General features: G+C 41.8%; 1 protein-coding gene across 7 annotated transcripts in view; it reads left to right on the forward strand.

The window, feature by feature from the left end:
* The window catches only part of AMPH (amphiphysin), a 252,392-nt gene that overhangs the window by 128,901 nt on the left and 95,927 nt on the right, over positions 1-27,564 (forward strand). For all 7 annotated transcript variants that reach the window (XM_045494374.1, XM_045494372.1, XM_045494373.1 and 4 more), the window contains exons 3-5: positions 10,862-10,916; positions 19,688-19,782; positions 21,938-22,033. In XM_045494374.1, coding sequence (XP_045350330.1) covers positions 10,862-10,916; positions 19,688-19,782; positions 21,938-22,033 — 246 coding nt within the window. The remainder of the gene's footprint in view (positions 1-10,861; positions 10,917-19,687; positions 19,783-21,937; positions 22,034-27,564) is intronic.

Genomic DNA, 27,564 nt, shown 5'->3' on the forward strand with positions numbered 1-27,564 from the left:
TAAATCGTGGTATCCCACATTTACTGAATGCATCGTGTGTGCCTGGCCCTCTGCTGATACTTTCCATGGGCTGTCTCCCTCGGCCTTTGTGATAGCTCTAGGAAGTGAGTACTATTACCATCTTCATTTTACTGATGAGGAATCACAGGGTTGGAGAGGTTCAGTGGATGGCCCAAGGTTGCACAGTTAGAAGTTACAGAGCTCAGGTTTTAAAGCCAGGCATTGTGGTGCCAGAACCCATCCATTTAACCCATCTGTGCTATATGAATCTCATGGAATGTACTCTGTGGAACCATGAGCTTTGTAGAGAAACACATGAACAGTCAGTATTTTAATTTAAAGATTAGAACAGTACCATGGGAGCGCAGAAAATGGTGTCTTTAGTTAAATTATTCTCATTGATCAACAGTTGATTCTTCTTGGGACAGCCTCATTTATCCTCAGCTGTCATTTGTGTCTTTGTAGCCTGGAGACAAAGGGTGGTAGAGGGCAGGAGGCATGTGGGCTCTGGAGGCGTATTGTGGAGTTTAAACAACCCACAGGCTGTTTAAACTACCCAGGCTCCAATACTGGCTTGCTGTCTACCAGATGTATGACCTTTGGGCAGGTTTCTCAGACTCTATGCCTCAGTTTTCTCAGTGGTAAAAATGTGCTGACTTCATGGAATTAATTTGAGGATTATGAGGTGATAGAGCTGTGGCACTTAGGACAGTATCTGGAACAAAGGGACTGGTCAGTAAGTGTTAGACCTTGTGATCATATTGTTCTACTAAAGGCTGGCTTTGAGAATATTATTATGGGCTTAATTGTGTATGTCTAAATTTATATACTGAAGTCCTAACCGCCAGCACACTTCAGAGTTGTGGCTGTATTTATAGATTAGGACATTTGAGAGGTCATTACTAGGATTAAGTGAAGTCATATGGAGTGGGTCCCACTCCACTAGGATTGATGTCTTTATAAGGAGCAGGAGAGACACCAAGGATACATGCATACAAAAGCCACGTGAGGACACAGCAAGAAGGTAGCTGTCTGCAAGCCAAGGAGTGAGTCCTCAGGAGGAACCAAACCTGCCAACACCTTGGTCTTGGACTTTTAGCCACCAGAGCTGTGAAGAAATAAATTCCTGTTGTTTGTGGTATTTTGTTACGGCAGCTCTAACAAACTACTGTATCATAAATGGCAGTCTCAGGAATGTTCTGGATGTTATATTATGACTGGAGTGATGAATTCCAAGATACCTCCTTCCTTCTCATCAATACATCTCATTAATAACTTTACATAGCAGTTGTTTTTCTAAAACTTTTACATCCTTTCTACTGTGGACATGTTCATGGTCCCACAGAAGGGGACGCTGAACAATAAGCCACAGGACAAGAAGCCATGGTTGGGGTGGGAGTCCCATGGAGTTTCCCTTAATTTCTGGGTTGGTTTCCTCCCTACTATATTAAACACTATGCCCTCGGTATTAAGGTAAAGGTTGAAAAGGGGTTTATATAATACCTATGAAGCTCCTTATGCATCAAATACACACACACACACACACACACACACACACACACAAACACACAGAAGAAATTGGAATGACTTTTCAGGGATCACAAACTCAATTGCCTAAAGGCAATAAAGTATACTGTCAAGTTGTATCCAGCGTCCATGTGGTGACTTTAATAGTTCTAACTAGGCAATTCTATCCCCTTACACACACAAGCGGGCCAGCTTTCCAGAAGACCAGAATAGAGATCTGTATGAACTCAAGTTAGTTGGCTTAAGGAAGCTATGTGGAAAAAATGTATATGGAATTACTAGTAGCTAGCTTTCTAGTTTTGTTTCGTTAAAAGGTAAATAGTATATTAGATTTGGTTTTCCGATCATAATTACTTGGAGTTGCTGACAAGGATAGTTGGAAATTGGGCTAGGAATCTGGGATAAAATTGTGGAAACTGAGATGTTCTCTGATGTCTATCACCTGTCCATGCACCACCCCCAACCATGATCAGCCCATGAATGTGATTTCAAAACCCACTTAGATTTCCTCTCTCTCATATCTGTTGCATTAATATATGCCAAAAGAAATTAAAAAAATGTTTTTTAATGTTTATTTTTGACAGAAAGAGACAGAGCATGAGCAGGGGAGGGGCAGAGAGAGAGGGAGACACAGAATCCGAAGCAGGCTCCAGGCTCTGAGCTGTCAGCACAAAGCCAAAAGCAGGGATCAAACCCACAAACCAAGAGATCATGACCTGAGCTGAAGTCGGATGCTCAACTGACTGAGCCACCCAGGTGCCCCAAGAAAATTTTTTAATGGAGAAATTTTTCTTTGAGATCAGTGCTAGGTTTTTAATGATGGCTCCTGTTAACTACAAAGAGTTCAAAGCGTGGAAATAAAAATGTTAATATTAGAGACCCTGCTGCTTTTACCTTTGAAAAACTATCATCTTCCAATTTAAGTGCATCTGAACTTGTAACAGAGAGAGAGCTCTGTTTCTTCACAGACTAATAGTACCTGTACTGTTCAATAGGCTAATGTTATCTTTTATCATAAGTAGATTCAGATTAGTCATCTGTTAATCAAGGTGCTGATTATGGCTCTATTAAACCTTGTCTCTTTGATAACCTAATTTTCTTCTAAGCTTCAAAAATGGTAAGAAATCTTACTAACATGGCTTTCAAGATTGAGTTAACCTGTCTGAATTTTGAGAAATTGGACCAGTTTTAACTTTGTCATGTTACTTAGCCTTTTCAAGAGAAAAATGTCAGGAAAGGCCAAAAATCATAATGTAACTATGGGAACTTCTATATACTCATGATCACAGATGAGATGATAGGACTTACCTTTGTGAAATCACAACTTTGTGACATTATATCTCTTCAGATCCAACTTTTATATGCCAATACTGTTGGCTATCAACTCACAGTTTCTGAGAGGCAAGTTAATGAAAATATTCCTGTAATGTGTGTGGTGTTTTCTTTTTTCCAGTCCATCTTTTTCTTTTTATAACAAAAGTTACCTATAAATGTAAATAAGTACTACATTTACCATATTTAAAGTTGGTTATTCATTTTTTTGAGAGGGATAGAGAGTGAGCAGGGGAGGGGCAGAGAGAGAGAGAGAGAGAGAGAGAGAGAGAGGAAGACAGAGAATCCCAAGCAGGCTCTACACTGTCAACACAGAGCTCTATGTGGGGCTCAAATTCACAAACTGTGAGATCGTGACCTGAGCTGAAACCAAGAGTCAGATGCTTAACTGACTGAGCCACTCAGGCACCTCTACATTTACCATATTTTAAAAAGTCAGTTCAAAAAGTCCTTGCTTGTTTAATAGGTATTAAATACCTATTGATTAAGGTGGTTGGCTAGATATGCATAACCTTGCAAATAAAGCTCACTGGGTTTGATTTTGCAAGTACAGCCAGGGCTGTATGGTACACACCATTGCACAGAAGTGTCATGTACATGGCAGAATGTGGGCTTGCCCCTGAATTTTCAGTGATTGCTCTCCTGAGTTTAGTTCCTTAGAAATTATTAATTCATTCTATGCATTGTGCCTACAATTTAATCAAATTAATGCCTCAACTCTGGTTGAATAACATGGATGTCTGAAGTAACTGGGATAAAGGTGAGCTAACAAAATGGTACCTCTTTATGGATCCTGAAGTTCTAGGCATAAGTATTAACAAATATTAATATATTTTTAATGCTTCAGAATTTAGTGCATCTAACAATAAACAGCCTAACTCATTAATCATCAAATAGCTAAATGCAGCCCTGCTTTTAAACCCAGTGCCTATGACAGGACTTTGAGACACTTCCGTGATTCAGAGTCTGTGGTGGCTCTTCTTACCAGGAGCTTGGCTCACCTTGAAGAAAACCTGTCTGTAATTCCTCTGTTCACTTACCAGAGTGCCATAGGAAACATTGATGCGGTAATGGTCCTTTGATTCTACAGAAGTTTCTTTGAAGAGTTTGAAGGGCTGTCCAAGGTGCTGAAGGGAGACACGAATGAGATCTATCCAGGAGCCCAGTATGTCTGGGAACCTTCCTCTCTCTCCTTGCCTACCCCAACTACCCCAAGACATATATACAGATAATTAAGGAATTGGTGCTACTAAGGACCAATCTGATGTCAAACAATTTGGAAACACATTTAATTAGGTATGGACTGTGATTTCTTTTTATTGAATAACATGGATGTCTGAAACCTTCCATGATGGTGTACCTGCAGTGTTCTTTCTCTACCTATTTAATTAGATTTTATTAAATAATTCATTAAATCATTAAACTTCATTCTTGGTGGGGAGGTGGCTATCATGAGTAGTGCTTACAGGAGTAAGGGAAGAAAGCAACAGCCTCAAGATACTACTCAGCAAGGGAATAAAGAGATTTTTTGACTGGAGGCAGTAATTCTCAGACCTTTGTAAGGTTTTAAAACCTGGTACACTTTTTGCATGCCTATGATGAAACCCAAAATGACCCGGTCTTGTTTTCCAGGACAGCTTGGCAGAAGGGAACTATGGAGACTGCTTCCTTCTCCCTAGCTTTGCAAGAGTGTGACACCCAAGGGAGAGCGTGGGTAGGAGTAGCTTTAATGAGGAAGGAAAAGCAAGCCAATTCCCTTGGCTGTGTGGGAAGAAAGTGAGGCCTGGGCATTGTCTGGGCTGGAGAAACAGCAGCTGCTGACACTGATAAATGATCCAATTGAAAAAATAAATGAAGAACCTCTAACACCAGAGCTTTGTTATTATACCATATTCCTACGGGGTCCTTCGGTAGGTATGAGTCCTTCTTAGATCTTGTCTAAAGAAGAGTATTAGTTGGCAATCAGACAACTTAATTAGAATAGACTCACTTAGGGGCACCTGTGTGGCTCAGTCGGTTAAACGTCCAACTTCAGCTCAGGTCATGATCTCTTGGTTTGTGCGTTTGAGCCCTGCCTCTGGCTCTGTGTTGACAGCTCAGAGCCTGGAGCCTGCTTCAGATTCTGTGTCTCCCTCTCTCTCTGCCCCTTCCTCACTCACGCTCTTTCTCTCTCAAAAATAAAAATTAAAAAAAGAGAGTAGACTCACTTGGCCTCATGTTACCTTAAGACCTGAGGAGAATGTGACCCCAAGTTAGAATAATAGTTTGAGCTTACCTTATAGGGAACGACATAAAGAAATAGAAGGGAAAATGTACTCATGTAGTTGTAGGTTGTGGAATTTTGAATTTGTTTTCTGTGCAATACATAATTCAAGGCTGAATTACTGAAATGGTAATTTTCAGAGGAATATGGAACAAATTTCAGATGCAGTGAAATCTGAGCTTAGCTGTAAGAATTTATTTCTAATTTAAAACATCTTTGTGATTCACATAGGATAACGACATTAAGAAAGTTTTATTATGCAATAGGTTTTGTGCAGAAGAACTTCTCTGTGGCATATTATAGGTGAACAGTTTCTCTCCAGAGCCTTTTATTTTCTGATTCAGGCAGAATTTTAGATGAAATTCGATAGGGTTATTACCAAATGATTTATGAACCTTAATAATCATGGAGGAAAATTAAGAATTTTAATAATTGGCAAAGAAGAGTTATTTAAATAAGCCTTTCAGTTTATCTGCTTAAATTGAACTCATCTGTTTAAGCCATTAGTGTATAATTTGAACTTTCTGCCACTCTTAGATATCTAAAAAAAATTCTTCTGGGACTCTTATTTCATTTTTAAAAAAATGTTTATTGCTTCGGCTGGGTGAATGCAGTGTATGGAGTGAAGCCTGAATTCTTTCATTCTCTCTCTTGTTCTGAAAGAAGAGGAAATTGTGGGATTAACCCTATGTGCTTTGTTTCTTAAATATTTGGGAAAAGAACACCCTTCCCTGCTACTTTTTTGCTGTTTACAGATACCCTGCATGGCTGTATCGTCTCATAACCAGCAGTTACTGCGGCAGGCTTTGTATTACCTTCCGAGGGGAGAGCATCTTTCTGGGTAGAAATGAGCCCTGCCTTAGCTCAGTGCTTTGCACGCTTGCAGGGAAGGACCCACTGAGCAGAGCTCTAAAGTGGACAGCTAAAAACAGGAGGCATCTTGGAGTTCTGTGTTTAGTCTCTGTAGTTTTTCATCGTACATCATAACAGGTTGCTTAGTGATTACAAAAGAATGGTTTCTTCTCCATTTGCTCCCCTCCAACCTCAGTAAATTGATGTTCCAGAGATACATTTTAGGTTTATTTCACGGCTCTATGTGCCCTAGACAAACCACTAAGTACCCCCAAGGGGTACACTTACCATTTTGAAAAAGGGGGCCTTAGGGGATTCAGAGCCTCCTAATTGCACCTTTTAGGGCTGTAGGCTTTAGATTGATCTGGGTCTGGATCCATCCAGGTAAGTTACATGTATGGTTTTGGGTGTTCTCTCTAAATTATCTGCCCTCTATTAGGACGCATGATTCTGGGCCTCGCTGCTCTCTTATATCCACCTATCACTTGACTAGCACTTGGGCTTCCATTTGCTAAGCCATCCACTTTGTCCTTAACCCTTCCAATTGGATTTACTTTCGGCAATGTTTGTGTAAATGCCTTTAGTGCTTTTCTGCTAACTCTGTTGGCTTTTTCTTTTTCTGTTAGATTTCAGCCTTCTCCACCTTTCAGCATTTCCGCTATTGATGGTGAACCATTTTTCTCAGGCCATTTAGGGCAGGTGATGCTGTGCTCGTACTACCTCGGTGGCTTCCAGCAACAGAGCTTTATTTCTCGCTCATGAAAATACGAGTGGCGGTCGTGCTTCAAGTTCTCTTCCCTCTATGATCCAGTCTGGAGAAGCAACACCTATCTGGAATGTTACAGGCCTCGGGGTAGAGGGGAAAGAAACGGTAGGACTGTGTGATGACTCTGACACCTGCTCAGGAGTAGGACGTGCCACTTGTGCTCCCATCGAATTGGCCATGTCCCGCAGCCAAGGCCAGTGTTGATGGGCTGAAAGTGTAATCTTCCCCCAAATAAGGTCTGGTAAGGAGGTGTAAATTTGACAGTAATACAGTCTCCCACAGCCTTATCTTTTCAGCTTATATACTCAGAATCTGACACAGTGCTTGTCATATAATAGATATCAATGTGGGAAAGACCTACTTCTTTCTTCCCCAAATTCTTTTTGTGGTGGTGTTAGAGATGTTGGCCTATCTGCACCTGTTTCTTCCCTGGATCCCCTTCATCCTCTACATTTATGAACGTGTTGACCATCAATTTTTTCTTTTCTTTTTTTTTTTAATATATGAAATTTATTGTCAAATTGGTTTCCATACAACACCCAGTGCTCATCCCAAAAGTTGCCCTCCTCAATACCCATCACCCCCCCTCCATCCCACCCCCCATCAACCCTCAGTTTGTTCTCAGTTTTTAAGAGTCTCTTATGCTTTGGCTGTCTCCCACTCTAACCTCATTTTTTTTCCCCTTCCCCTCCTCCATGGGTTTCTGTTAAGTTTCTCAGGATCCACATAAGAGTGAAACCATATGGTATCTGTCTTTCTCTGTATGGCTTATTTCACTTAGCATCACACTCTCCAGTTCCATCCACGCTGCTACAAAGGGCCATATTTCGTTCTTTCTCCTTGTCATGTAGTACTCCATTGTGTATATAAACCACAATTTCTTTATCCATTCATCAGTTGATGGACATTTCAGCTCTTTCCATAATTTGGCTATTGTTGAGAGTGCTGCTATAAACATTGGGGTACAAGGGCCCCTATGCATCAGTACTCCTGTATCCCTTGGGTAAATTCCTAGCAGTGCTATTGCTGGGTCATAGGGTAGGTCTATTTTTAATTTTCTGAGGAACCGCCACACTGCTTTCCAGAGTGGCTGCACCAATTTGCATTCCCACCACAGTGCAAGAGGGTTCCCGTTTCTCCACATCCTCTCCAGCATCTGTAGTCTCCTGATTTGTTCATTTTGGCCACTCTGACTGGCGTGAGGTGATATCTGAGTGTGATGTAAAAGGTCTGTATGCTGAAAACTATAGAAAGCTTATGAAGGTAATTGAAGAAGATATAAAGAAATGGAAAGACATTCCCTGCTCATGGATTGGAAGAATAAATATTGTCAAAATGTCAATACTACCCAAAGCTATCTACACATTCAATGCAATCCCAATCAAAATTGCACCAGCATTCTTCTCGAAACTAGAACAAGCAATTCTAAAATTCATATGGAACCACAAAAGGCCCCGAATAGCCAAAATAATTTTGAAGAAGAAGACCAAAGCAGGAGGCATCACAATCCCAGACTTTAGCCTCTACTACAAAGCTGTCATCATCAGGACAGCATGGTATTGGCACAAAAACAGACACATAGACCAATGGAATAGAATAGAAACCCCAGAACTAGACCCACAAACGTATGGTCAACTCATCTTTGACAAAGCAGGAAAGAACATCCAATGGAAAACAGACAGTCTCTTTAACAAATGGTGCTGGGAGAACTGGACGGCAACATGCAGAAGGTTGAAACTAGACCACTTTCTCACACCATTCACAAAAATAAACTCAAAATGGATAAAGGACCTGAATGTGAGACAGGAAACGATCAAAACCCTAGAGGAGAAAGCAGGAAAAGACCTCTCTGACCTCAGCCGTAGCAATTTCTTACTCGACACATCCCCAAAGGCAAGGGAATTAAAAGCAAAAATGAATTACTGGGACCTTATGAAGATAAAAAGCTTCTGCACAGCAAAGGAAACAACCAACAAAACTAAAAGGCAGCCAACGGAATGGGAAAAGATATTTGCAAATGACATATTGGACAAAGGGCTAGTATCCAAAATCTATAAAGAGCTCACCAAACTCCACACCCGAAAAACAAATAACCCAGTGAAGAAATGGGCAGAAAACATGAATAGACACTTCTCTAAAGAAGACATCCGGATGGCCAACAGGCACATGAAAAGATGCTCAACGTCGCTCCTCATCAGGGAAATACAAATCAAGACCATCAATATTTTCTATTCATTCTCCTCACCCATTCCCCATAGTTTTCCACTCTAATCTTTGATGTTTTGGAAATCCAGAAAGGTGTTTTGTTTCGTTTTGATCTAGCTTATGGCAGTTTGCCTTCATAGGATGTTTCTGAATGGTTCAACAGGAGAAGGGAAACTTAAGAGTTTTCATTTTAAACCATATTGAGACACCATGCATACTATACCATATAGGAGAATGTTCTCATCCAGAAGCCCTTTTCAGATAGCCATAGTCTTAAACATTCCTTTCCACGGTTGCTTTGTATTAATTACTATCTATCTTTACACGTGATGGGCATTTTGTCTTTACTTTGTACTCCCAAATATTTTAAATGGTTATTGCAGAGCTAAATGTAACCTGCTTTGGAATGCAATTTCTATTTCAATACTTTGGTTCCTCCACTAGACTGCAATCATTGAAGGAAGTAGGGTTTTTTTCCCCTTTTTACTTCCTCCCCTCCCCGCATTTTTTTTTTTTTTTGCTATAGGCTAACCAACACATGCTTGCTGAATTGAATGTGGTTATGATAGTTGCTGTATTTCTAACTATCAAGTTAGACTTAAACTATAGTTGCTGTTTTATTAATTATCAAGGTGGAGTCATTCTGTGTGCTAGCTCTCCGCAAGTTTGTTAAGTGGTTGTGCGGCTAAAATGCACATTTTAAAAATATTTTCAGTTGCAGGGACCTAGTAGCTACCCTTTCTGAACCCACTGGATTTAGTTGCTACTGCCCGCGAGAGCAGCTGTTTGTCTGAGGACTTTCTCCTGTATCCCCCCCCAAGGAACAGGCCTCAACCAATGACTGACAGGAGTTGATGGCTGAATGTCCCATTTCCCTTGCTCCCCAGTTAGAATATCTAAAGGGTGTTTGATACTTTCTCCCAGAGCTCCCGGTGGCACTGAGGCTGGGCTGCCCACTGTGGCAACTGCTTGATCATGCATGCAAGGCTCTCCTCCTTCCTTGCCTCATTTCTCCAGTCCTTGCAGCATAATCTTAGTCTCAGAGTTGCTAAGCCTTATCCAAACCAAAACAAAGATTTCTATGTCAAAATTTATTATTTCAGAGGTTCTCTATTTTGGTGATGTCCAATAATAATATAATGCAATCCACGTACGTAATTTAAAATTTTCTAGTGGCCACATCTTAAAAGTGAAAAGAAATCATGAAATTAATTTTAATAATACAGTTTATCGGGGCACCTGGTTGGCTCCATCGTTTGAACATCCAACTCTTGGTTTCAGCTCAGGACATGATCCTGGAGAAGTAGAATCGAGCCCTGTGTCGCTTATGATTCTCTCTCTCTCTCCCCTGCCCTTCTTCCCTGTTCATGCTCTCTCTCTCAAAACAAAAACAATAATGCAGTTTATTTAACTCAGTATATCCAAAATATTACGAGTTTAACATGTAATTGACATAAAACATATCAATTTGATTTTTTTGAAAGAAGTCTCTGAAATCTGGTATTTTACACTTTACGGTACATTTCTCTTTGGACCAGCCACGTTGCAAGTGGTCAGCCTCATGTGGCTAATAGCTACCATATTGAACAGTGGTGATCGGTCTCCTACTGTCGTATTCCATGCGTCAAAATTTATGGACTTGCTAGTTCTTGAGTATATGGGAGGCCGTCTGGTGGGTATAGTTTCCATTCTCAGCAAAATGTCACTTGCCTTTTCCTTTACTTTTAAGCTGAATAAAATCTCTATAAATACCAACACTGACAGGCACCTTCTTTAGTCTGTGTGTGTACATATTTATGCTCTTTCAAGAATGAGCCTCTGGTAATAATAAACTCTTGGGACTTACTGCCTCTCGCATGTTTCCATGCAAAATATAGACAAGATGCTTAGCATCTCTGTGTTTGTGTGTTTTTCAGGCAGAGGGTACCAGGCTTCAGCGAGAACTCCGAGGATATTTAGCAGCTATCAAAGGTAAATGTGTGTGGGTTGTTTACTGCATGTCCCCAAGCCCAGATTGTTCATCACGAATGGCAGGATTCAGCGTTAATTACAAAGCCAGTTGGCTTTCTGGCAAGATGGGTACTTGAGCACAGGTGTTCATTCCACCCACTCCCCAAATCCCATTGAAATGATAATCAGAATATACAAGAAAAAAAGATGTCTACTGTGATGCTGGAAAGGAGGAAAAAGTGCTTCCCACACCAGAGATTTCTAGGAAGCGTCGAGAGATCGAGTGAGCTTGAGACCTTGTTTAAGAAAAGCTGCAGCTGGTTTACAATCCAAGGGAGACCATGTCCCAAGAGGAGCACACTCACAGACTCACACCCAAGGCCTCCAGCTGGAAGGGGCAAGGAGTCGTGGCAGAGGCAGATGGAGGGTTATCAGAAATCAAGGCCCTGGACCACCTGTGACTTGTGGGGACCTTCTGCACTTGCAGCCCTGTCACTGTGTGGAGACAGAGAGGCCGTGACGTTGGTTTCTGGCCTCAGCCACGCAAGGCAAAAGAATGAGGTGGGTGGGGCGAGAAGAGGGCGGCAGGGAGGTATGCTCTGTCCCTGCCTGCTCTTCGTTGCCCAGCTGCCTGCACTGAGTCGGGTCAGGTGTACCTGTGGATGTGATGGCTCACAGGGCAGACTTCGAGAGTAGTAGGGGAGAATGGATCTCTGCCAGGGGTCTTGGATAAACTTGCCAAACTCTCAGAAGAAAGTAAGATTCTCAGCCTCGCACTCTAGTCTGTCCTCATTTACAGATCTAGTAAAGAGTTAAATATGTATGCAAGGAGATGTTCTAAAGGACTGGAACAAAATACCATGGACTTAATAGCCCCTAGTCTTGGGTGACAAGGTCTTTACAAAGGGTAACCCAAAAGAGGTAACCATAAGATTGAGAGATTTGACCTCAAGAATATGTCAGACTTCCATACATACTTAAATAATTATTTCGACAACATATTTAGTGAAAGTGAACCAAGATATTAAGAGCTCAGGAGGTAAACTAAATGAATATCAGTTGATTAAAAGAAAAAAAAATAGGTAGAACATATGAAGAGAAAATTAGCCAGAGAAGAACTGGTCGGTGGGTAGTAAGTGTGAAAAATGCTTATCCTCATAGATGGATAATCAAAAAATATTTAAATGATATCAGAAGGAAGATGTGGCCATTTTCCCTCCACATGTTCAAAGACATTGAAATAAAAAAAGAGACCATGATACGTAGCATCGGAAAAGCTGTGGGGAGCAGACCCCTCTTGTACGCTGCTGATAGGACAGCTTTCCTGGGAGGGCAGTTTGGCAAAAGCCTCTACGTGTGTCTTTTGGGGAAGGGGGTGTGTGTACCTTTTGACATACTGGTTCCAGTTGCCAGGATTTATTCTAACAGTTTGATTGTGGATGTGTGAAATTGATTATAAAGATAGCGGTAAGTAATGATAATATTAACAATCTTAATTAAAAATTAGTCATAATAATAAATTAGTGAAATTGATTTTTTTGTAAAGTTTATGTACTTATTTGGAGAGAGAGAATGGGGGAGGGACAGAGAGAGACGGAAAGAGAGAATCCCAAGCAGGCTCTGTGCTGTTAGCGAAGCAAGATGGGTACTTGCTGTCTCACAACCTGAGCCAAACAGATCAAGAGTGGGACACTTAACCGGCTGAGCCACCCAGGCACCCCATGAAATTGATTTTTAAAACTAAAATGTATTTAAGCTTTTATAGGGTGGGCATATAATTTTAATTCTCATGATAGCTCTGAGGCAGGTACTTGTATTGCCTTTGGGTTACAGGTAAGAAAAGGGAGGAACAGAGAGGTTAAATAGCTTGTCCAAGGTCATGAACTAGTAACCACCAGGGCCAAGATACATTCTCTGGTCCACATGTCTCCTAAAGCATTGCTTTTTTTTTTTTTTTAATTGAAGTATAATTAACATACAGTGTTATATTAGTTCCAGGTGTACAATATAGTGATTCAACAATTCTGTATATTTCTCAATTTTCGTCATGATAAATGTACTCTATTAATGTTTATTTTTGAGAGAGAGAGAGAGAGAGAGAGTGTAAGGGAGAGGCAGAAAGAGGAGAGACAGAATCTGAACAGGCTCTGGGCTCTGTGCTGACAGCTCAGAGCCCGACGCGGGGCTCGAACTCATGGACCGCAAGGTCATGACCTGAGCCGAATTCGAACGCCTAATGACTGAGCCACCCAGGTGCCCCACGATAAGTGTGCTCTCAATCCCCTTCACCTATTTCCCCCATCCTCCCATCCACCTCCCCTCTGGCAACCACCAGTTTGTTCTCTATAGTTAAGAGTCTGTTTTTTGGTCTCTTTTTTTTCTTTTGTTTGTTCATTTGGTTTCTTCAGTTCCACATATAAGTGAAATCATATGGTATTTGGCTTTCTCTCACTGTCTTATTTCACTTAATACCCTCTAGGTACATCCATGTTGTAGCCTTGCTTTTTTTTACCCACTGTCTTATCCAGGCTCTGGGCTATATGACTGTTAGTAGGGCATTGGTTTCACAAGTTAGAGTTCATCTTTCCAGTGGGATAATGGTAACTTACTATACTGTTACTATGGAATGAGCACTTCCACATGCCAGGCTGTGTGCTAAGCATGGGCATATTACCTCTTTGTAACCAGCCGACACAGCTATATGATAAATGATAGCCTTGGCTCACATTTTTAAAGTAAGGCTCCGAGAACTTTCACAGATCCATAGAGCTCATAGTTAACTGTTCAAAAAAAATTAACCCTAGGTATTTATAACAATTCGATCAGAAACTAGAAGGCACTCTAGGTATTTCTTTTACTGTTGGACACAAGCTGTCATGGATTATTTCAAGCCCAGGATTTTCTTTATGTTGGATGATTTTTTTTTTTCATGTGGATAAATGTGTTAAATGAATGGGTGAATTCAGTCTCCTTCCCAAAGTCTATATATTTTGGTCAGTTTTGCTTCCCGAATAGGAAGATGACTGCTTTCAGCATTTAAGACGCGAAGAATTCTTTTCCTTAACGTGATCTAGGAGACTCCACTGAGTGAAGAGTCAGCTCCAGAGAGACCTTGGTGCAGCATCAAAGCACCCTTTCAGTGTTGCAGACTGTGTCCTGCTTCCACTTCTGATGGTTGCATCCCCATATGGAGGAGAGAAGACCTTACAGCAGCTTTTCCCCAGCACATTTTGTTAACAAATGATACTCCGTAAAAGAGACCTGTGTTTACATTACTTTGGTCAAGGCTGGTTGGAATGAATTTTCAAACAGGCTATTACAGAGTGTATTACCACAGGGCCCTTAATATGTTCATATTATCTCCAGAAGGTCTGTGGGGTGAGCAGCATTTTACCAGGTATTCAGCTGTGGAATGTTTTTCTCAAAGTCTTAGAATTAATGTTCCTTGGAGCACATTTTGGGGTTTGGGAACACACAGAAAGACAAGGGGTAGGCATCAAATGGGTCATAATTTGGGTTTTCAAAGGGCTTTCATGGCCAGTACTCCTGGCTTCCACAAAAAAGAACACTGGCTAACTAATTGTACTGTAATGCAAGCAGCATTACCGAGAAGGGAGATCTGGCCCTGGGGAGTGACGGCCCCTGCGTCTGGTCTCAGGGACATTGGTGGGAACATCACCAGGTTCTCAGCTGCCTTGGGTTCCTTGTCCATAAGGTGCTCCAGTTTCTCTCAGAAACCCTCCACATCTCTCCCACGAGGACTCTGGGAAATTGGGTTACTCTTCATTTTATCACTGATCTTTGGGTGCCATTCTTCTCTGTAGGTTGGTACTATTTTTGCTGATGTTTGGGTTTGCAAAGTAAATCTGGTGTTCTTGTTCATTTTAGCAGCGCACATCACATTGAGCCCTGTTTATGGACTCAATGCTGTTCTAGGAGTGGAGATGCAGAGATGACAAGACACAGTACCTATTTTCATGGAGCTGGCAGCAGAGACGGGAAGAAAGTTAAATAAACAAAAGGGCCAAATGTGCATAGTAATACATACTTTAACAGAAGCGCATGCATCACAACAGGACAGACTCCTACCTGAGGGACAGGAGACCAGGTCAAGAACCTAGACGTAAATGGACCCAGGAAGGGAGTATAAGTAGTCATCCAGTGATAAGATATACTGGAGACTAAGGTTGATGTTGGAAGGACTTCCAGGTAGAAGAAACATGTACAGAGGCCAGGGAGGCAGAAAGAAGCATGGGCTCTTTAGGGAACAAATGGATCATTGAGGGATAAGCAAGAATCTGAGAGGGATGAGACGTGGAAAGGTAGGCAGTTGTTCGTAGAGACAAGTGATTATGCATCATATCATATTGGGGTTTTATTCTCTCCGCAGGGAAGAGAGTCATTACATTATTGTAGACAAGGGAATGAATCATGTGATCAGAATAGCATTTTAGAAAAATAGTTATTGTGGTTTTGTGGGATTCAATCTCGAGGGGATAAAGCTGCAAGGAGACTTCTTAGAAGTCTAGTCCGATATTTAATAATGGTGATGATGATAGCTAACATTTATTGAGCATTTCTGTGCTAGGCACTGAGGTAAGTTTTTACTAAGCCTCATTTCATAGAATTTTTACTGTGGCTTATGGCATGTATTTAAAAATAACGTACACTTTGGAAAACTGAGGTCTAGGATGGTTAGGTAATTTGCCTGAGATCACACAGAGCACATGTGTTGGAACCAAGATTTTAACAAAGGCTGATTGATTGTGAATAATAGTTTTAATTATCATGCCATAATGCCTTCAAAAATATTTTTCATAAAGATGGCTGACGTTTGAATGTTCTCTTTGGCTAAGTACTTTGCTCAGCTGTTCCCATGGATTCTTTCATCTGCACCAAATGATCGATGATGGGTGTCCAGTCCAGTCTAGGGCAGTGAGAAGGGGCATGGAAGCAAAGGGCTTCATTTGAGAATCAGGCCGAATTGATGTGCCTTGGTGATGCACTCACTCCGGGAGGATGAATCTGGGATGACTCCCAGTTTTGTAACTGGGACCATGGGGTGACATCCACGAAGACTGGGAAAAGGAGTAGGAACAGGTTTTGACAGGAAGTTCAGAGTTGGTTTTGGGCATGTGAAGCGTGAAGTATCAGCACATCCAGGAGGAGATGTCCAGTAGGGATTTGGAATTGGGAGTCACCGCTCTGTGGGTGGCAGTGGAGGCCAGACGCAGGGGCGATGAACACACCAGATCTTCCTCTAAATGGAGCATGGCCCAGCTGGTGTCATCAATATTTTTAGTTGTACGTGGCTTATCATGTGTAAGCATGACCCAGTGGTAGAGTTGACTGTCCTTGAGCTATCTCACAATCTGCCTTCCCCCCTCCACCCCCGACTCCTGCTCCTATATTTGCACTCCTTCTTAAGTCTCTGGAAGAAAGGCTTCCTCTCCTGTTTTCCTCAGAGCCAACTGCTGACTTCCTAAACAGCTCCCTTCTAAATAATAGGCCAAGCTGCCAGATACAATATTTTAGATACTCCTGTGATGGTTTATAGCTGCTGCTGGTTATTGTCATAATGTAGTTTAACTGATGGTATTTTTAACTAGAATATACACCCTCAAGCTGTACAAGGAGGACTCTTGTAGCAGTGTAATCTCTGCATCCAATCTTAGAGGGTGAAAATAGATGCTTACAAATTTGGTGGCAAAGGGAAAGAGAGAGGATGTTGCAGTAAATGCCTTGGAGAAGGTCCAAAATTTTAAAGCGAGGGAAGTGGTTCCTACCCAATAGTAGAATAATAATTCTGTGTATGATATTGGGTGCCCATCTTGCACTTTTGGAGATCACTAATATTTTAAGAAAATGCTGGATATAGATATTATTAAATGCCAGAGGTAGCATTTAGCATCTACTTTGCTTTGATGTCGCCAAGCTACTTTGAAGGGGACTTGGGTTTTAGCTTTTTAATTTTTCTCTTATGCTCTGTCAGCAGAGTAGGTTCTAAATCCCTAAAATCTCTGCCATTCTTCATGGCATTCCTTATGTATCCATCCAAGTACTTCCCATGGAGTGTTCTAGAAACAATTTCTATGTCAAAATGGATTCTTTCCAAATTCTCCATCACTACTTATCCACACAGCAATTAGCAGTTATTTTTGGCTGCTAGGAGACATATTTACTGCAACATTGTGCTTTTAGCCTCAATGAGTAAGGTCTTATATAATTTTATTTTAAGCTTACATTCACAGGTTTATTTTTCACCACAAAGGTTATTTGACCTGCAACCCCATCATTTCTTTTTCTTCCCCTTGAAACTTTGAGACCCTATCTACACAGCTGTTTATAATTTCCATCAGACCTAAGACAAAGATTTAAGAGAAAACTTCAGAGAAGGCTTTGGCATCTGAATTATAGAATGGTATCAACTAGTCACTAATTTTTGAGGGGTACACTTAAAAAATTTTTTTTACATTTACTTACCTTTGAGAGACAGGGAGAGAGAGTGAAAGTGGGGAAGGGGCAGAGAGAGAGGGAGACACAGAATCCAAAGCAGGCTCTAAGCTCTGAGCTGTCAGTACAGAGGCTGGCACAGGGATCAAACCCACGAACCGTGAGATCATGACCTGAGCCGAAGTCAGACACTTAACCCGACTGAGCCACCCAGGCGCCCCGAGGGGTTCATTTCTTAGTAGAGGCTTGCTTTTACTTGGGGAGGGGCGAATGTGGACGCTGGAGATACTGTCACTCGTCAGCAGCGGCCACATGAACAAGAAGGAACATTCTCCCTGGCTTGCACTCGGAGTGTGCTAGAGGACACGTGCAGGTGTTTGCATTATTTTTTGGCTGTCTCTCCACCTACATAACTTCATGGTGTCACCTCTGGGATTTCATCTTTTGGTCGCCAAGTTGTTTCAGCTGGTGTAGGCTGTACGGTGTGTTATAAAGGGCATCCTTTAGTGTGCTCGGTGACGTACCTTGTGGAGACAGGGTCGTAGGCTTTCATACTTCATGTTGCCCTGAAACCTTCAAACTTGTCACTGGCAAAGACCAAATCTGTTACCTGCAGCTTATCTGGGGAAGGCGGTAGGGGGTGGTTCTATAACCTAGAGAGAAAACATACTGTGAAATACCATGTTGACTTTTGCACATACTCTTCAAGGATACACTTCTGTCACTTCGGACATCTTTTATTTTGTCCTTTTCTCGTGGTTCAACCCAGAATCGGCTCCCTTAAATCCAACAAGCATGTAGTTGAGTCTAGATTGTTGCAGCTTTCAGTCTCATAGAAAACTTTCCATCATGGAGTCATTGGCATTAAGTTTATGGGATGCTTTTCATTTTTTTTTTATAAAAATTTTTTAATGTTTATTTATTTTGGGGGGAGAGAGAGAGAGAGAGACAGAGCACAAGTGGGGGAGGAGCAGAGGGAGAGGGAGGCGCAGAATTAGAAGCAGGCTCCAGGATCCAAGCTGTCAGCACAGAGCCCAATGCGGGGCTCGAACTCACGAACTGCAAGATCATGGCCTGAGCCGAAGTCGGAGGCTTAACTGACTGAACCACCTAGGGAACCCAAGGGATGCTTTTCATTTCTAATGATTGCACTCTGACTTTCCTCTTTTCTCCTCTTAGCCAGCTCTTTTTCATATCCCCTAGTGACAAAGGCCAAGACACCAGTCAGGACAGGTCTCAGCTTCCAGCTGGTAGGGAGGGCTTGTTGCCACAGGGGACACCTACAGTCAATGAACGCACTTTGGACTGTTCTGGGCCCTGCGCTGTCTCTACACAGTCCACACTGTGCCCTCCCTGTTTGGAAGGAGGAGCAGATCGGAGAGTGGAACAGACTTGGTGATACTTTATATCACTTTATATCTTTCCTATTATTTAACAGCCATATTTATGCAACACACCAGAGCCATGTCTAATGAACATTGTGACCCGTAGACTTAAGAACTCCAAGCTTTCTGAGCATTCTGGTTTAAAACTGTATATGTAGCTTCTAGTAACATTAGAAAAACTTTTCTTTTTTTCTTTTGAAAATGTTTAGGCCACTTCAACCACTTTCAGCTGGGAGGCCCTAGAATCCTGTTAATTTTGCTTCAACCTGCTTCTATAGATGGTCTTTATTTCTTATATTTAAAGCCATTTAGGATTAATTTTAATTTTGGAACTCTGTAGTTTTATGGGCCAGTATTCTGGGTGTCCTGTGTATTTATGGTTCCGTGCCACTTCGTAAGTGACCGCACACATGATAGAACACGTTACTCTTGTTTTCAGAATAGGACACCTTGTTGATTTTTTTCAAGGCTCTGTATCTGTCATTACCATGTAATTAATGGGAAACGCACAATGTAATCGGGTAAGTAGGAGACCCTCCCGGGAAGTTGTGAATACAGTCGAAAGTAACAGTCATGCCTTCACAGTTTTTCCTTAAAAGATTAGTGGGTAGTCAAGGTATTTTTCTCTTAGAAAAGTAGGGGAGGGGTACTGGGGTGGCCCAGTTGGTTGAGCATCCGACTCTTGCTTTTGGCTCAGGTCATGATCTCAGGGTTCGTGGGATCGAGCCCCACGTCAGGCTGTCTGCTGACGGCACAGATCCTGCTTGGGATTCTCTCTCTCTCTCTCTCTCTCTCTCTCTCTCTCTCTCTCCCTCTCTCTCTCTCCCCTGCTCTTCCTCTCTCTCTTTCTCTCTCTCAAGATAAATAAATATTAAAAAAAATAAAAGTAGGGGAAAGAGGAATAGGCACCTCACCAATTTATATCCAACAAGAGTTGTTTCTCTCCAACACCAGCCATGCAAGAAGCCTCCATGAAGCTCACCGAGTCGCTGCACGAAGTCTATGAGCCTGATTGGTATGGGCGGGAAGATGTGAAGATGGTGGGCGAGGTAAGAGCCAGGATCATGCACCACAGGAGGCCTGGGGGGTCTCTGCCAGGCTGCTGCCAAGTCCCGCTCACTTACTCTATCCCTTGACCCCCGTCTTACCACTTCACAGCCTTAATCGTGAAGGGGGGGGGGGAGTGCTATGTAGCCAGAAGACACTGTTTAGTTCTGGCATCAAGAGCATGCCAAATACACAGTGATTAGCGAACTGGTATAAACCAAAATAAGAATAGTGTTTTTCTGTCTACACATCTTAGCTCATTGCAGCAGAACTGGCTCATGGCATGACTCTCTGTACTGACTTCACCCCTGCAACCTTGCTTTTCCCATCCCTTCTGGAAAACAGGGTCAGGAGGTGCAAAAAGCATCTACTTCACTTAAACGCCACTGGTCCACTCTCTGGTCTGCAGATCCAAAGGACCGATGTGGACAGCCTGTTAATAGCAATGTAACTTCCAGAAGCCTTTGTCCCTAGACATGTCTGAACACCCGAAATCCAATTTCTAACCGAGGGCCATCTGGCTGGCGGGAAGTGATAAAGCGGGTATTTTCTGCTTTGGGGAAGGAGAATGGGGTGGAGACCAAGAATGATCTGTATGATAGTTGATGCGTTCTTTAATCTTCTCAGGCGTTAGCTTCCTCATCTGTGAGGTGAGACTAAGAATCATACCCACAAATAACACGTTTAAAGTCTGCGTATTCGTGTCATCGACATGATGCTCGATACACGTGATTCTTACTGGTAATAGCAAGCCACCTGTCAGGAGTTCTCTCGTGTCCAAGTTCTTTGTTAAAGAACAGCGTTTGTCATACCCACCTCACGTGAGCTCATTGATGAACATTCAGGCACAGAAGGGATCCTTGTAAGGGATCCTTCCTAAGGGATGCGGCCACCCAGCTCAAGAGGTCTGACATGTGATGTGCTGTCTACGCAGCCTTTAGAAAGATGCGTTAACAGTGCAGCCCCAGGCCGCTCCGTGAAAATTCTGACATCCCCACACTGATTTCCATAATCTTGTTAAGACTGAGATAGAAGCAGAGCTTTAATTAGGAGGAAAGTTCTTATTGGCCCGTTACTTCTTTAGAAAACTTTCAGAAAATGAATCTGGCAGAACCAGCCTCCACACACCCTCTCCAATACAATTATTAAGTAGTTCCTTCTTCTCACATTTTTTCCATATAAAGACGCTGTTTCAACATCTTATTGTTAAATGCTTCACTCGTATGACCAATTTCTGATGAATGGTGTATAATTCAAAATTCATCATGAAAGGAAGACTTCTTAAGGGAATAATAGAAACGTGCGTTAATAGCTTTTCAGAGCATCGCGTTTCATTCTATGCACGGCAGATCCCACTGTTGACATTTGTTCCGTAAGGAAATGCTGGAATTCCACCTTGGTCCTCGTAGGTCCTGCCAAGACTTTTGGAACCTTTAGTTGCAGATCCAAATACGGCCTCTTCTGATGGTGAAGGAGCTCAACACTATGTGTTCAGGGCATCTGTTCGCCTCAGAAGATGAGCCTCTTCATGCAGAGGATTTAAATCCTTTTTTCCATTTGCGTGAAATTTGCGGATGGGGATCTGTAATAATTAGGGTGAGTATTGAAGTGTGAAAAAGAAACAAAAGCAAATAAGCCCCCAAAAGTAGCTTTCAAAAGATAGAATGTTATCTCTCTCCCCTAAAGGGCTTTGCAGGTGAGCGGCCCAGGTATGGGGACAACAGGGGCCCATCGTTGCCTTCCTCACTGCTCCCTCCAGGTTCGGTATGATTCTCTGAGCACTGGCCATCAGCTCTCACTTCTGCATCCCAGTTGGCAGAAGGAGGAAGCTTGGAAGATAAGCCTTCTTTTAGGGACACTTCCTGAAAGTTCACCCCATTGGCCAGACCTTAGTCCCGTGGGCTGTACTTAGCTGTGCCGCAGGCTGGCAAATGTAGTCTGTATCCTCGGTACCCTATATTGTAAACTGGAACTGGTAGTTAAGTTGCCTTGAAATTGTATTGTATTATTAAATAATCCACCTTTTCTTCTGGCCTCTACTATCCAGGGGAGTCCTATTTATCTAATTTTGTCATTTTTGATTTTTCAGAAGTTTGGTGAAAAGGATCCAATTAAAATCATTCAGCAGTAATCTCTTTTTTCTCTTTTTTCTTTCAGAAATGTGATGTCCTGTGGGAAGACTTCCATCAGAAACTAGTGGATGGGTCCTTGCTGACACTGGATACCTATCTGGGCCAATTTCCTGACATAAAGGTATTTTCCTTTGTGTCTATAATGGGAGGAATTGAATGGTTCCATGGACTAATTGAAACACAGGCAAGGGAGGGGCGCCTCTGTGGCTCAGTCAGCTGAGCGTCTGACTTTGGCTCAGGTCATGATCTCATGGTTCGTGAGTTCGAGCCCTACGTGGAGCTCTGTGCTGATAGCTCAGAGCCTGGAGCTTGCTTTGAATTCAGTGTCGCCCTCTTTCTCTCTGCTCCACCCCCACTTGTGCACTCTTTCTCTCTCTCTTTCTCTCTCTCTCTCTCAAAAATAAATAAACGTTAAAAAAATAAAATAAAATAAAATAAAAAAAAGAAACACAGGTAAGGGATAAGTGGAGTTCAGAGTCCTCAAGCTGACATCAAAGACGGTAACTTTTCATTCATTTAAAGCATGGATGCGTGATCCTGTTCCTATCAGTTTTGAAATGAAATGTAGCTGCAGAAATGACATTTTCCCCTTTGGCAGACTGCTTCAACTTTTATTTCTCTGCAGACATCTTTTTAATACTCTAGATATAAAATTGCAAACCAGATACCAAAAATTCCAATCTTCTTGATGTTCAGACCTTTTTTATTGCATAGCGTTTGATAAGAACTTCCATTAGAATAAACAGCGGTCACAAGGAAAGGAGAAAACTTCATTGCGAACACGAGAGCAAAAAAATGTGATCTTCCCGTGTTTACTATTCGTAACACACCTGCATATTTTTTCTCTCCTTAAAATTTTCTGCTTCCAATTGAATTGTTAAGATACAAGCATTTCAAGTGCATTAGCATCTGGATCTAAAAATACCTTGTCTAGAACATTTGTCTTATTTGACACTTGGATTCATTGAAAGGGAAATATATAAGTGAAGGATTGAACATCATAGATTTGGAATTAACTCTGGAGGTAGACATGGTTTTTAAACCTTCAGGGCTGTATATAGCAAATGGTAGCATTAATAGATTTGCCCGACCCCCACCCCCCGTTGTCTTTCCTGCTCAAGTAAGAGTACCAAGTAAGATAACCTTGTGCTGCCCTTCCTTTAGTGTGAAGGAAGCCATGAACCTGCATCCACCCACCTGCAGTGCCTTAATTCAGTGATTTCTTATGTGAAGGTCCACTTTTACCTGGCCTGCTTTGTAGCCATGGCCATGAAACATAGTGAAGCTTCTCGGCCAGAACAGCACACCTGTCAATGATGTTAATTTCCTTGGTCCCACACAGAATACCTAACAACTAGTTGGCCAACATCCAAAGTGTTATTTTGGGACACAGAGGCACCAGACAAGAACCTCAGGGGGATCAGACGAGGTACATTAGCCTTGGTGGCAAAATGTCACAGAGAACAAATCCAAATGATGGATTCTCAGTGATGTTATCATACTATGCAAGACATTTTATTGAGCCATTGCAGGACCGTATCCTCATTAAAAGGTATAGGTTGGCTTTTGAAAGCTTTCTGAGAAATGTAAAAATTAAACTGAAAAAATTTTAGAATTCTGTGAGGCTGCATGCACTAACCTATAGAGAATGTGTCTTGGGATATCTTCAGATTATTTGGTAGACAGTCACATTTTGTCTTGGAATTTATAACACTCGTGGAGCAAACAATCTCAGAATCCCTATCATACATCAGGATATCATATATTACGTGGTAATTTAATCTCCATAAAAATCACTTCCCAATATGTCAGGAGAAGATAAGGGAAAACTTTGACCTCATAGTCACAACTTTCAAAGCAGTTTGCAACTAGTCTAAATTATTCATATATTAAACATTCATAGTATGATTTAACTAAGCAAATGGGGGCTGTGACTGACCAGAGAAGAACACATTTAAAAAGTTGTTGAGTTTCAGGAACAAAAACTTGGTATCATCAAAAAAATGTGGAGGATCTCAGTAGTTATGGTACTTGCCAGTCATAGTTATTTGGAAATTGGCCATACTCTCTAGGAGCATATAATTTAAAAAAAATTTAGTGTTTATTTATTTTTGAGAGGGAGAGACAGAGCACGAGCATGGGAGGGGCAGAGAGAGAGGGAGACACAGAATCTGAAACAGGCTCCAGGCTCTGAGCTGTCAGCATAGAGCCCGACACGGGGCTTGAGCCCACGAATTGTGAGATCATGAGATCATGACCTGAGGTCGGATGCTTAACCTACTGAGCCACCCTAGGAGCATATAATTTTATAAGACAAATAAACCCAGAAGTACCTGCATTGAAACATAGATTAAAATAAAATCATTATAAAAGACATTGGCTAGTGTTTTCAGTTTGTTCCATGTCAGAAAGATGAAGAACTTAATAGAACCTTTAATTAAGCAGTTCTTTTCTTGAGGTCCATGGTTGAGGCCATGCAAAAAGATGATCCTTCAGTGACTGAACAATCTTTACACTAGAGATTTGGGAATAATACCATCTACCTGGATGTCTTGAAAATAAGTGAAATAGGGGCGCCTGGGTGGCGCAGTCGGTTAGGCGTCCGACTTCAGCCAGGTCACGATCTCGCGGTCCGTGAGTTCGAGCCCCGCGTCGGGCTCTGGGCTGATGGCTCAGAGCCTGGAGCCTGTTTCCGATTCTGTGTCTCCCTCTCTCTCTGCCCCTCCCCCGTTCATGCTCTGTCTCTCTCTGTCCCAAGAATGAATAAACGTTGAAAAAAAAAAAAAAAAAGAAAATAAGTGAAATACATGCCTTGGTGTTGCCTGCATCATGCAAAGAGGCTGAAAGAATCACTCTTTCTCTTTCTCTGAAGTTACATTTAGAATATCATACCATACACATAGGGCTTCAACCAAGATAGATAATTATGAAACCACTTCATATGACAAAGAGTTGAGGAAATTGCATTTCAATAGGAAAGGAAACTGTCTGGAATTAGAGCGTAGACAGGGTAGCTGCTTCTCATATTTGAAAGACTGTTTTCTGTGAAGATACACTTAAGCTATTCTCTGTGTCTTTGCTCACTGAATGGAAGGTAGAAGCGGATGTAGGCTCTGTCACTTTGTCACGTTAGTGCTGAATGATTATGTAATGAATGGGTTATTGAATGAAAGGAGGCTGGTGATTAAAAATACCGAGTAGAGAATTTTCAGAGCATGGAACACAATTGACTTCCTTGACTTCCATTGAAAGCAAACAGGCCAAGTGTAGTTAAAACATCAGGCAAATTTCCAAATATTTACTGCAGCTCACCAGCAAGGGCTATGAAGTACCATTCATGAGGGAATGATGTTTGATTTTTCCAACTGTGATTGGCAGGGCACCCAGTATTATAGTTCTTATTATGCAGCACTGACATCTGAAATCAATCCTAGAATAAGAGCCAGTTTGTCATCAATGCAGGCAGGCTTACAGCTCTGAGCAGTTATTGTAAAATGGAGTTTAGATTCTGTCTTGGCAGCCATGCAGAAGCACCTAAACATACATTTATGGCAGTGTGCCAAAGTGAATCCAAATCAGGGTTATTATTGAAATTTTTGAAAAATACAGTAAATTAAATTTTTTACTCTATAAGGTGAGCGTGCAGTGGGAAATCTGAAAAAATTTCAGTTGAACCATCTAATTAAACGATTTGCCATCAAACTAGTGAATTTATTTAATGAAATTTGCCACTGGGTGGTGACATAAGAATTGTATCATGTTCTATATAAAAGCCAACGTGAATGAACTCGACCCTCACTTATGAGACTTCTTTTTTTCAAAGTTTTCAAATATCAGATAGGTAAGGAAATAAGATTGATTTGTATTTCCAGCACAAAACTGAGGGGTGGCCTTTAAAACAGTCACTTCTACCTTGGTAAGCCCTGCTCTGTAGTTGACTTGTCAGTTACATAAGAAAATGAGTCATCACTTCTTGTTTTTGAGCAAAAACAACAACAACAAAAAAAAACATGACCCAGTGTACTCTTCCACCTTATTCTCAGGCTCAGAAGTAGTTGAATTTTAGCTCTTTTAAAAATCACATTCATCTTCAAAGAATCAAGATTTGCTTCTTGGAAAATACTAAAGAAGAGTTCCCCACCCCGATCCCTCCACAAAGCAGAGCTCTATCAGAATTACGTAGAGTCTCACAAGACCATTGCTTCAAGGGCCAGTGGTCCCTTGAAGGTAATAGTTAGATGTTTGCTAAAAATAATGAGCCCTGTCACCTCATAGGCACACTGTGTCCACCAGAGTTCACTGAAGGGCATCACTGCATGCTGCCTAGACTCATTCATTGCATATCTTTAAGCCAGTGTGAGTCAGCCATTCCTTCCACTACTAACACCAGTTGGATGTGGCAGGTGTAGAGGGTAAAGGGATTGGAAGCAGCTAAATGAGAGTAACTGCCCCAACCCACCTGTCACCAATCCCGAAGGGGGTGTAGAGGAATAGCATAGAGTGGTAGTTGAATGATGGGGTCCATCAGAGAAATAGGGGAGCAGTTAGAAGGAGGAGTAACCAAGAGTCAGGAGCAGGGTGGGGACTGGGTGAGGCAGGTGAGGGCACTAGAGTTCAAGCCAAAAGGAGGCACCTGCTCTGGGTTGCTGATTCTGCACGTTTTTGACCCTGAGAGTAAGGGCCTTCTTAGATATTGTGTCCTACGTGTCTCACGGGCATCTCCCTGCCCCTGGCATTGGTCGGGGCAGGAGTGGGGGAGGGTGGGAACTGACATCTAATTCATCTTTGCCAGAGACTTTCTGAGCAATTCTGGACACGTTAGAAGTTAATCCCGTGCGACTCAAAATCCTCTATACGTATAGTGGGAATAATCCCTACAACACCCATACTAGAGATTGCTGAGGGTCTGTGCATTGTGACTGTTTTGTGTGCCACGAACATAATTTTATTGTTGTTTTCTTCTTCCTTCCGTGCACAATTTAAAGTGTTTTTAAGGATCTGCTCCTGCTGTAGTTCTCAGATTGGACTAACTGGCTGTAACTGGACTGCTAGGGATCTTTTTAAAAAGGACAGGGGTGCCTGGGTGGCTCAGTTGGTTAAGCATCCGACTCTTGGTTTTGGCTCAGGTCATGATCTCACGATTCATGGGCTCAAGCCCTGCATCGAGCTCTGTGCTGATAGTGTAAGGCCTGCACGCAATTCTCTCTCTCTCTGCCCCTCCCCACCCTCTCTCTCTTTCTCTCTCTCTCTCTCTCTCTCTAAAAATCAATAAATAAACTTAAAAAATTCTTTAAAAAAGGACAGATGCCTGGGCCTTGCCTCGACTAATTAAGTTTGCTTATTATTTGCTTATTAGTTATACGTCTGTAACTTTTTAGTGGTTGCTCTACAATTTATAACACGTCTTTAACTTTTCCTGTCTAACTTCAAATACTCTCACAGCACTTTCATATAGACAATATACTTCCAGTTCTTTCCTCCCGTCTTCTGTTATTATCAGACGTTTTTCCTTTACAAATGTTATAAACCCATGGTACATATTTTCTGTTTCCTTTTATGCTCTAGATAATCAGTTACCTTTTCAAGCAATTAAAAGTAAAAAACCAAAATCATGTATATTTACCTTGAATTTTATAATTTCTGGTATGTTTT

Source organism: Leopardus geoffroyi, chromosome A2, assembly GCF_018350155.1.
Source record: "Leopardus geoffroyi isolate Oge1 chromosome A2, O.geoffroyi_Oge1_pat1.0, whole genome shotgun sequence".
NCBI classification, from domain to species: domain Eukaryota; kingdom Metazoa; phylum Chordata; class Mammalia; order Carnivora; family Felidae; genus Leopardus; species Leopardus geoffroyi.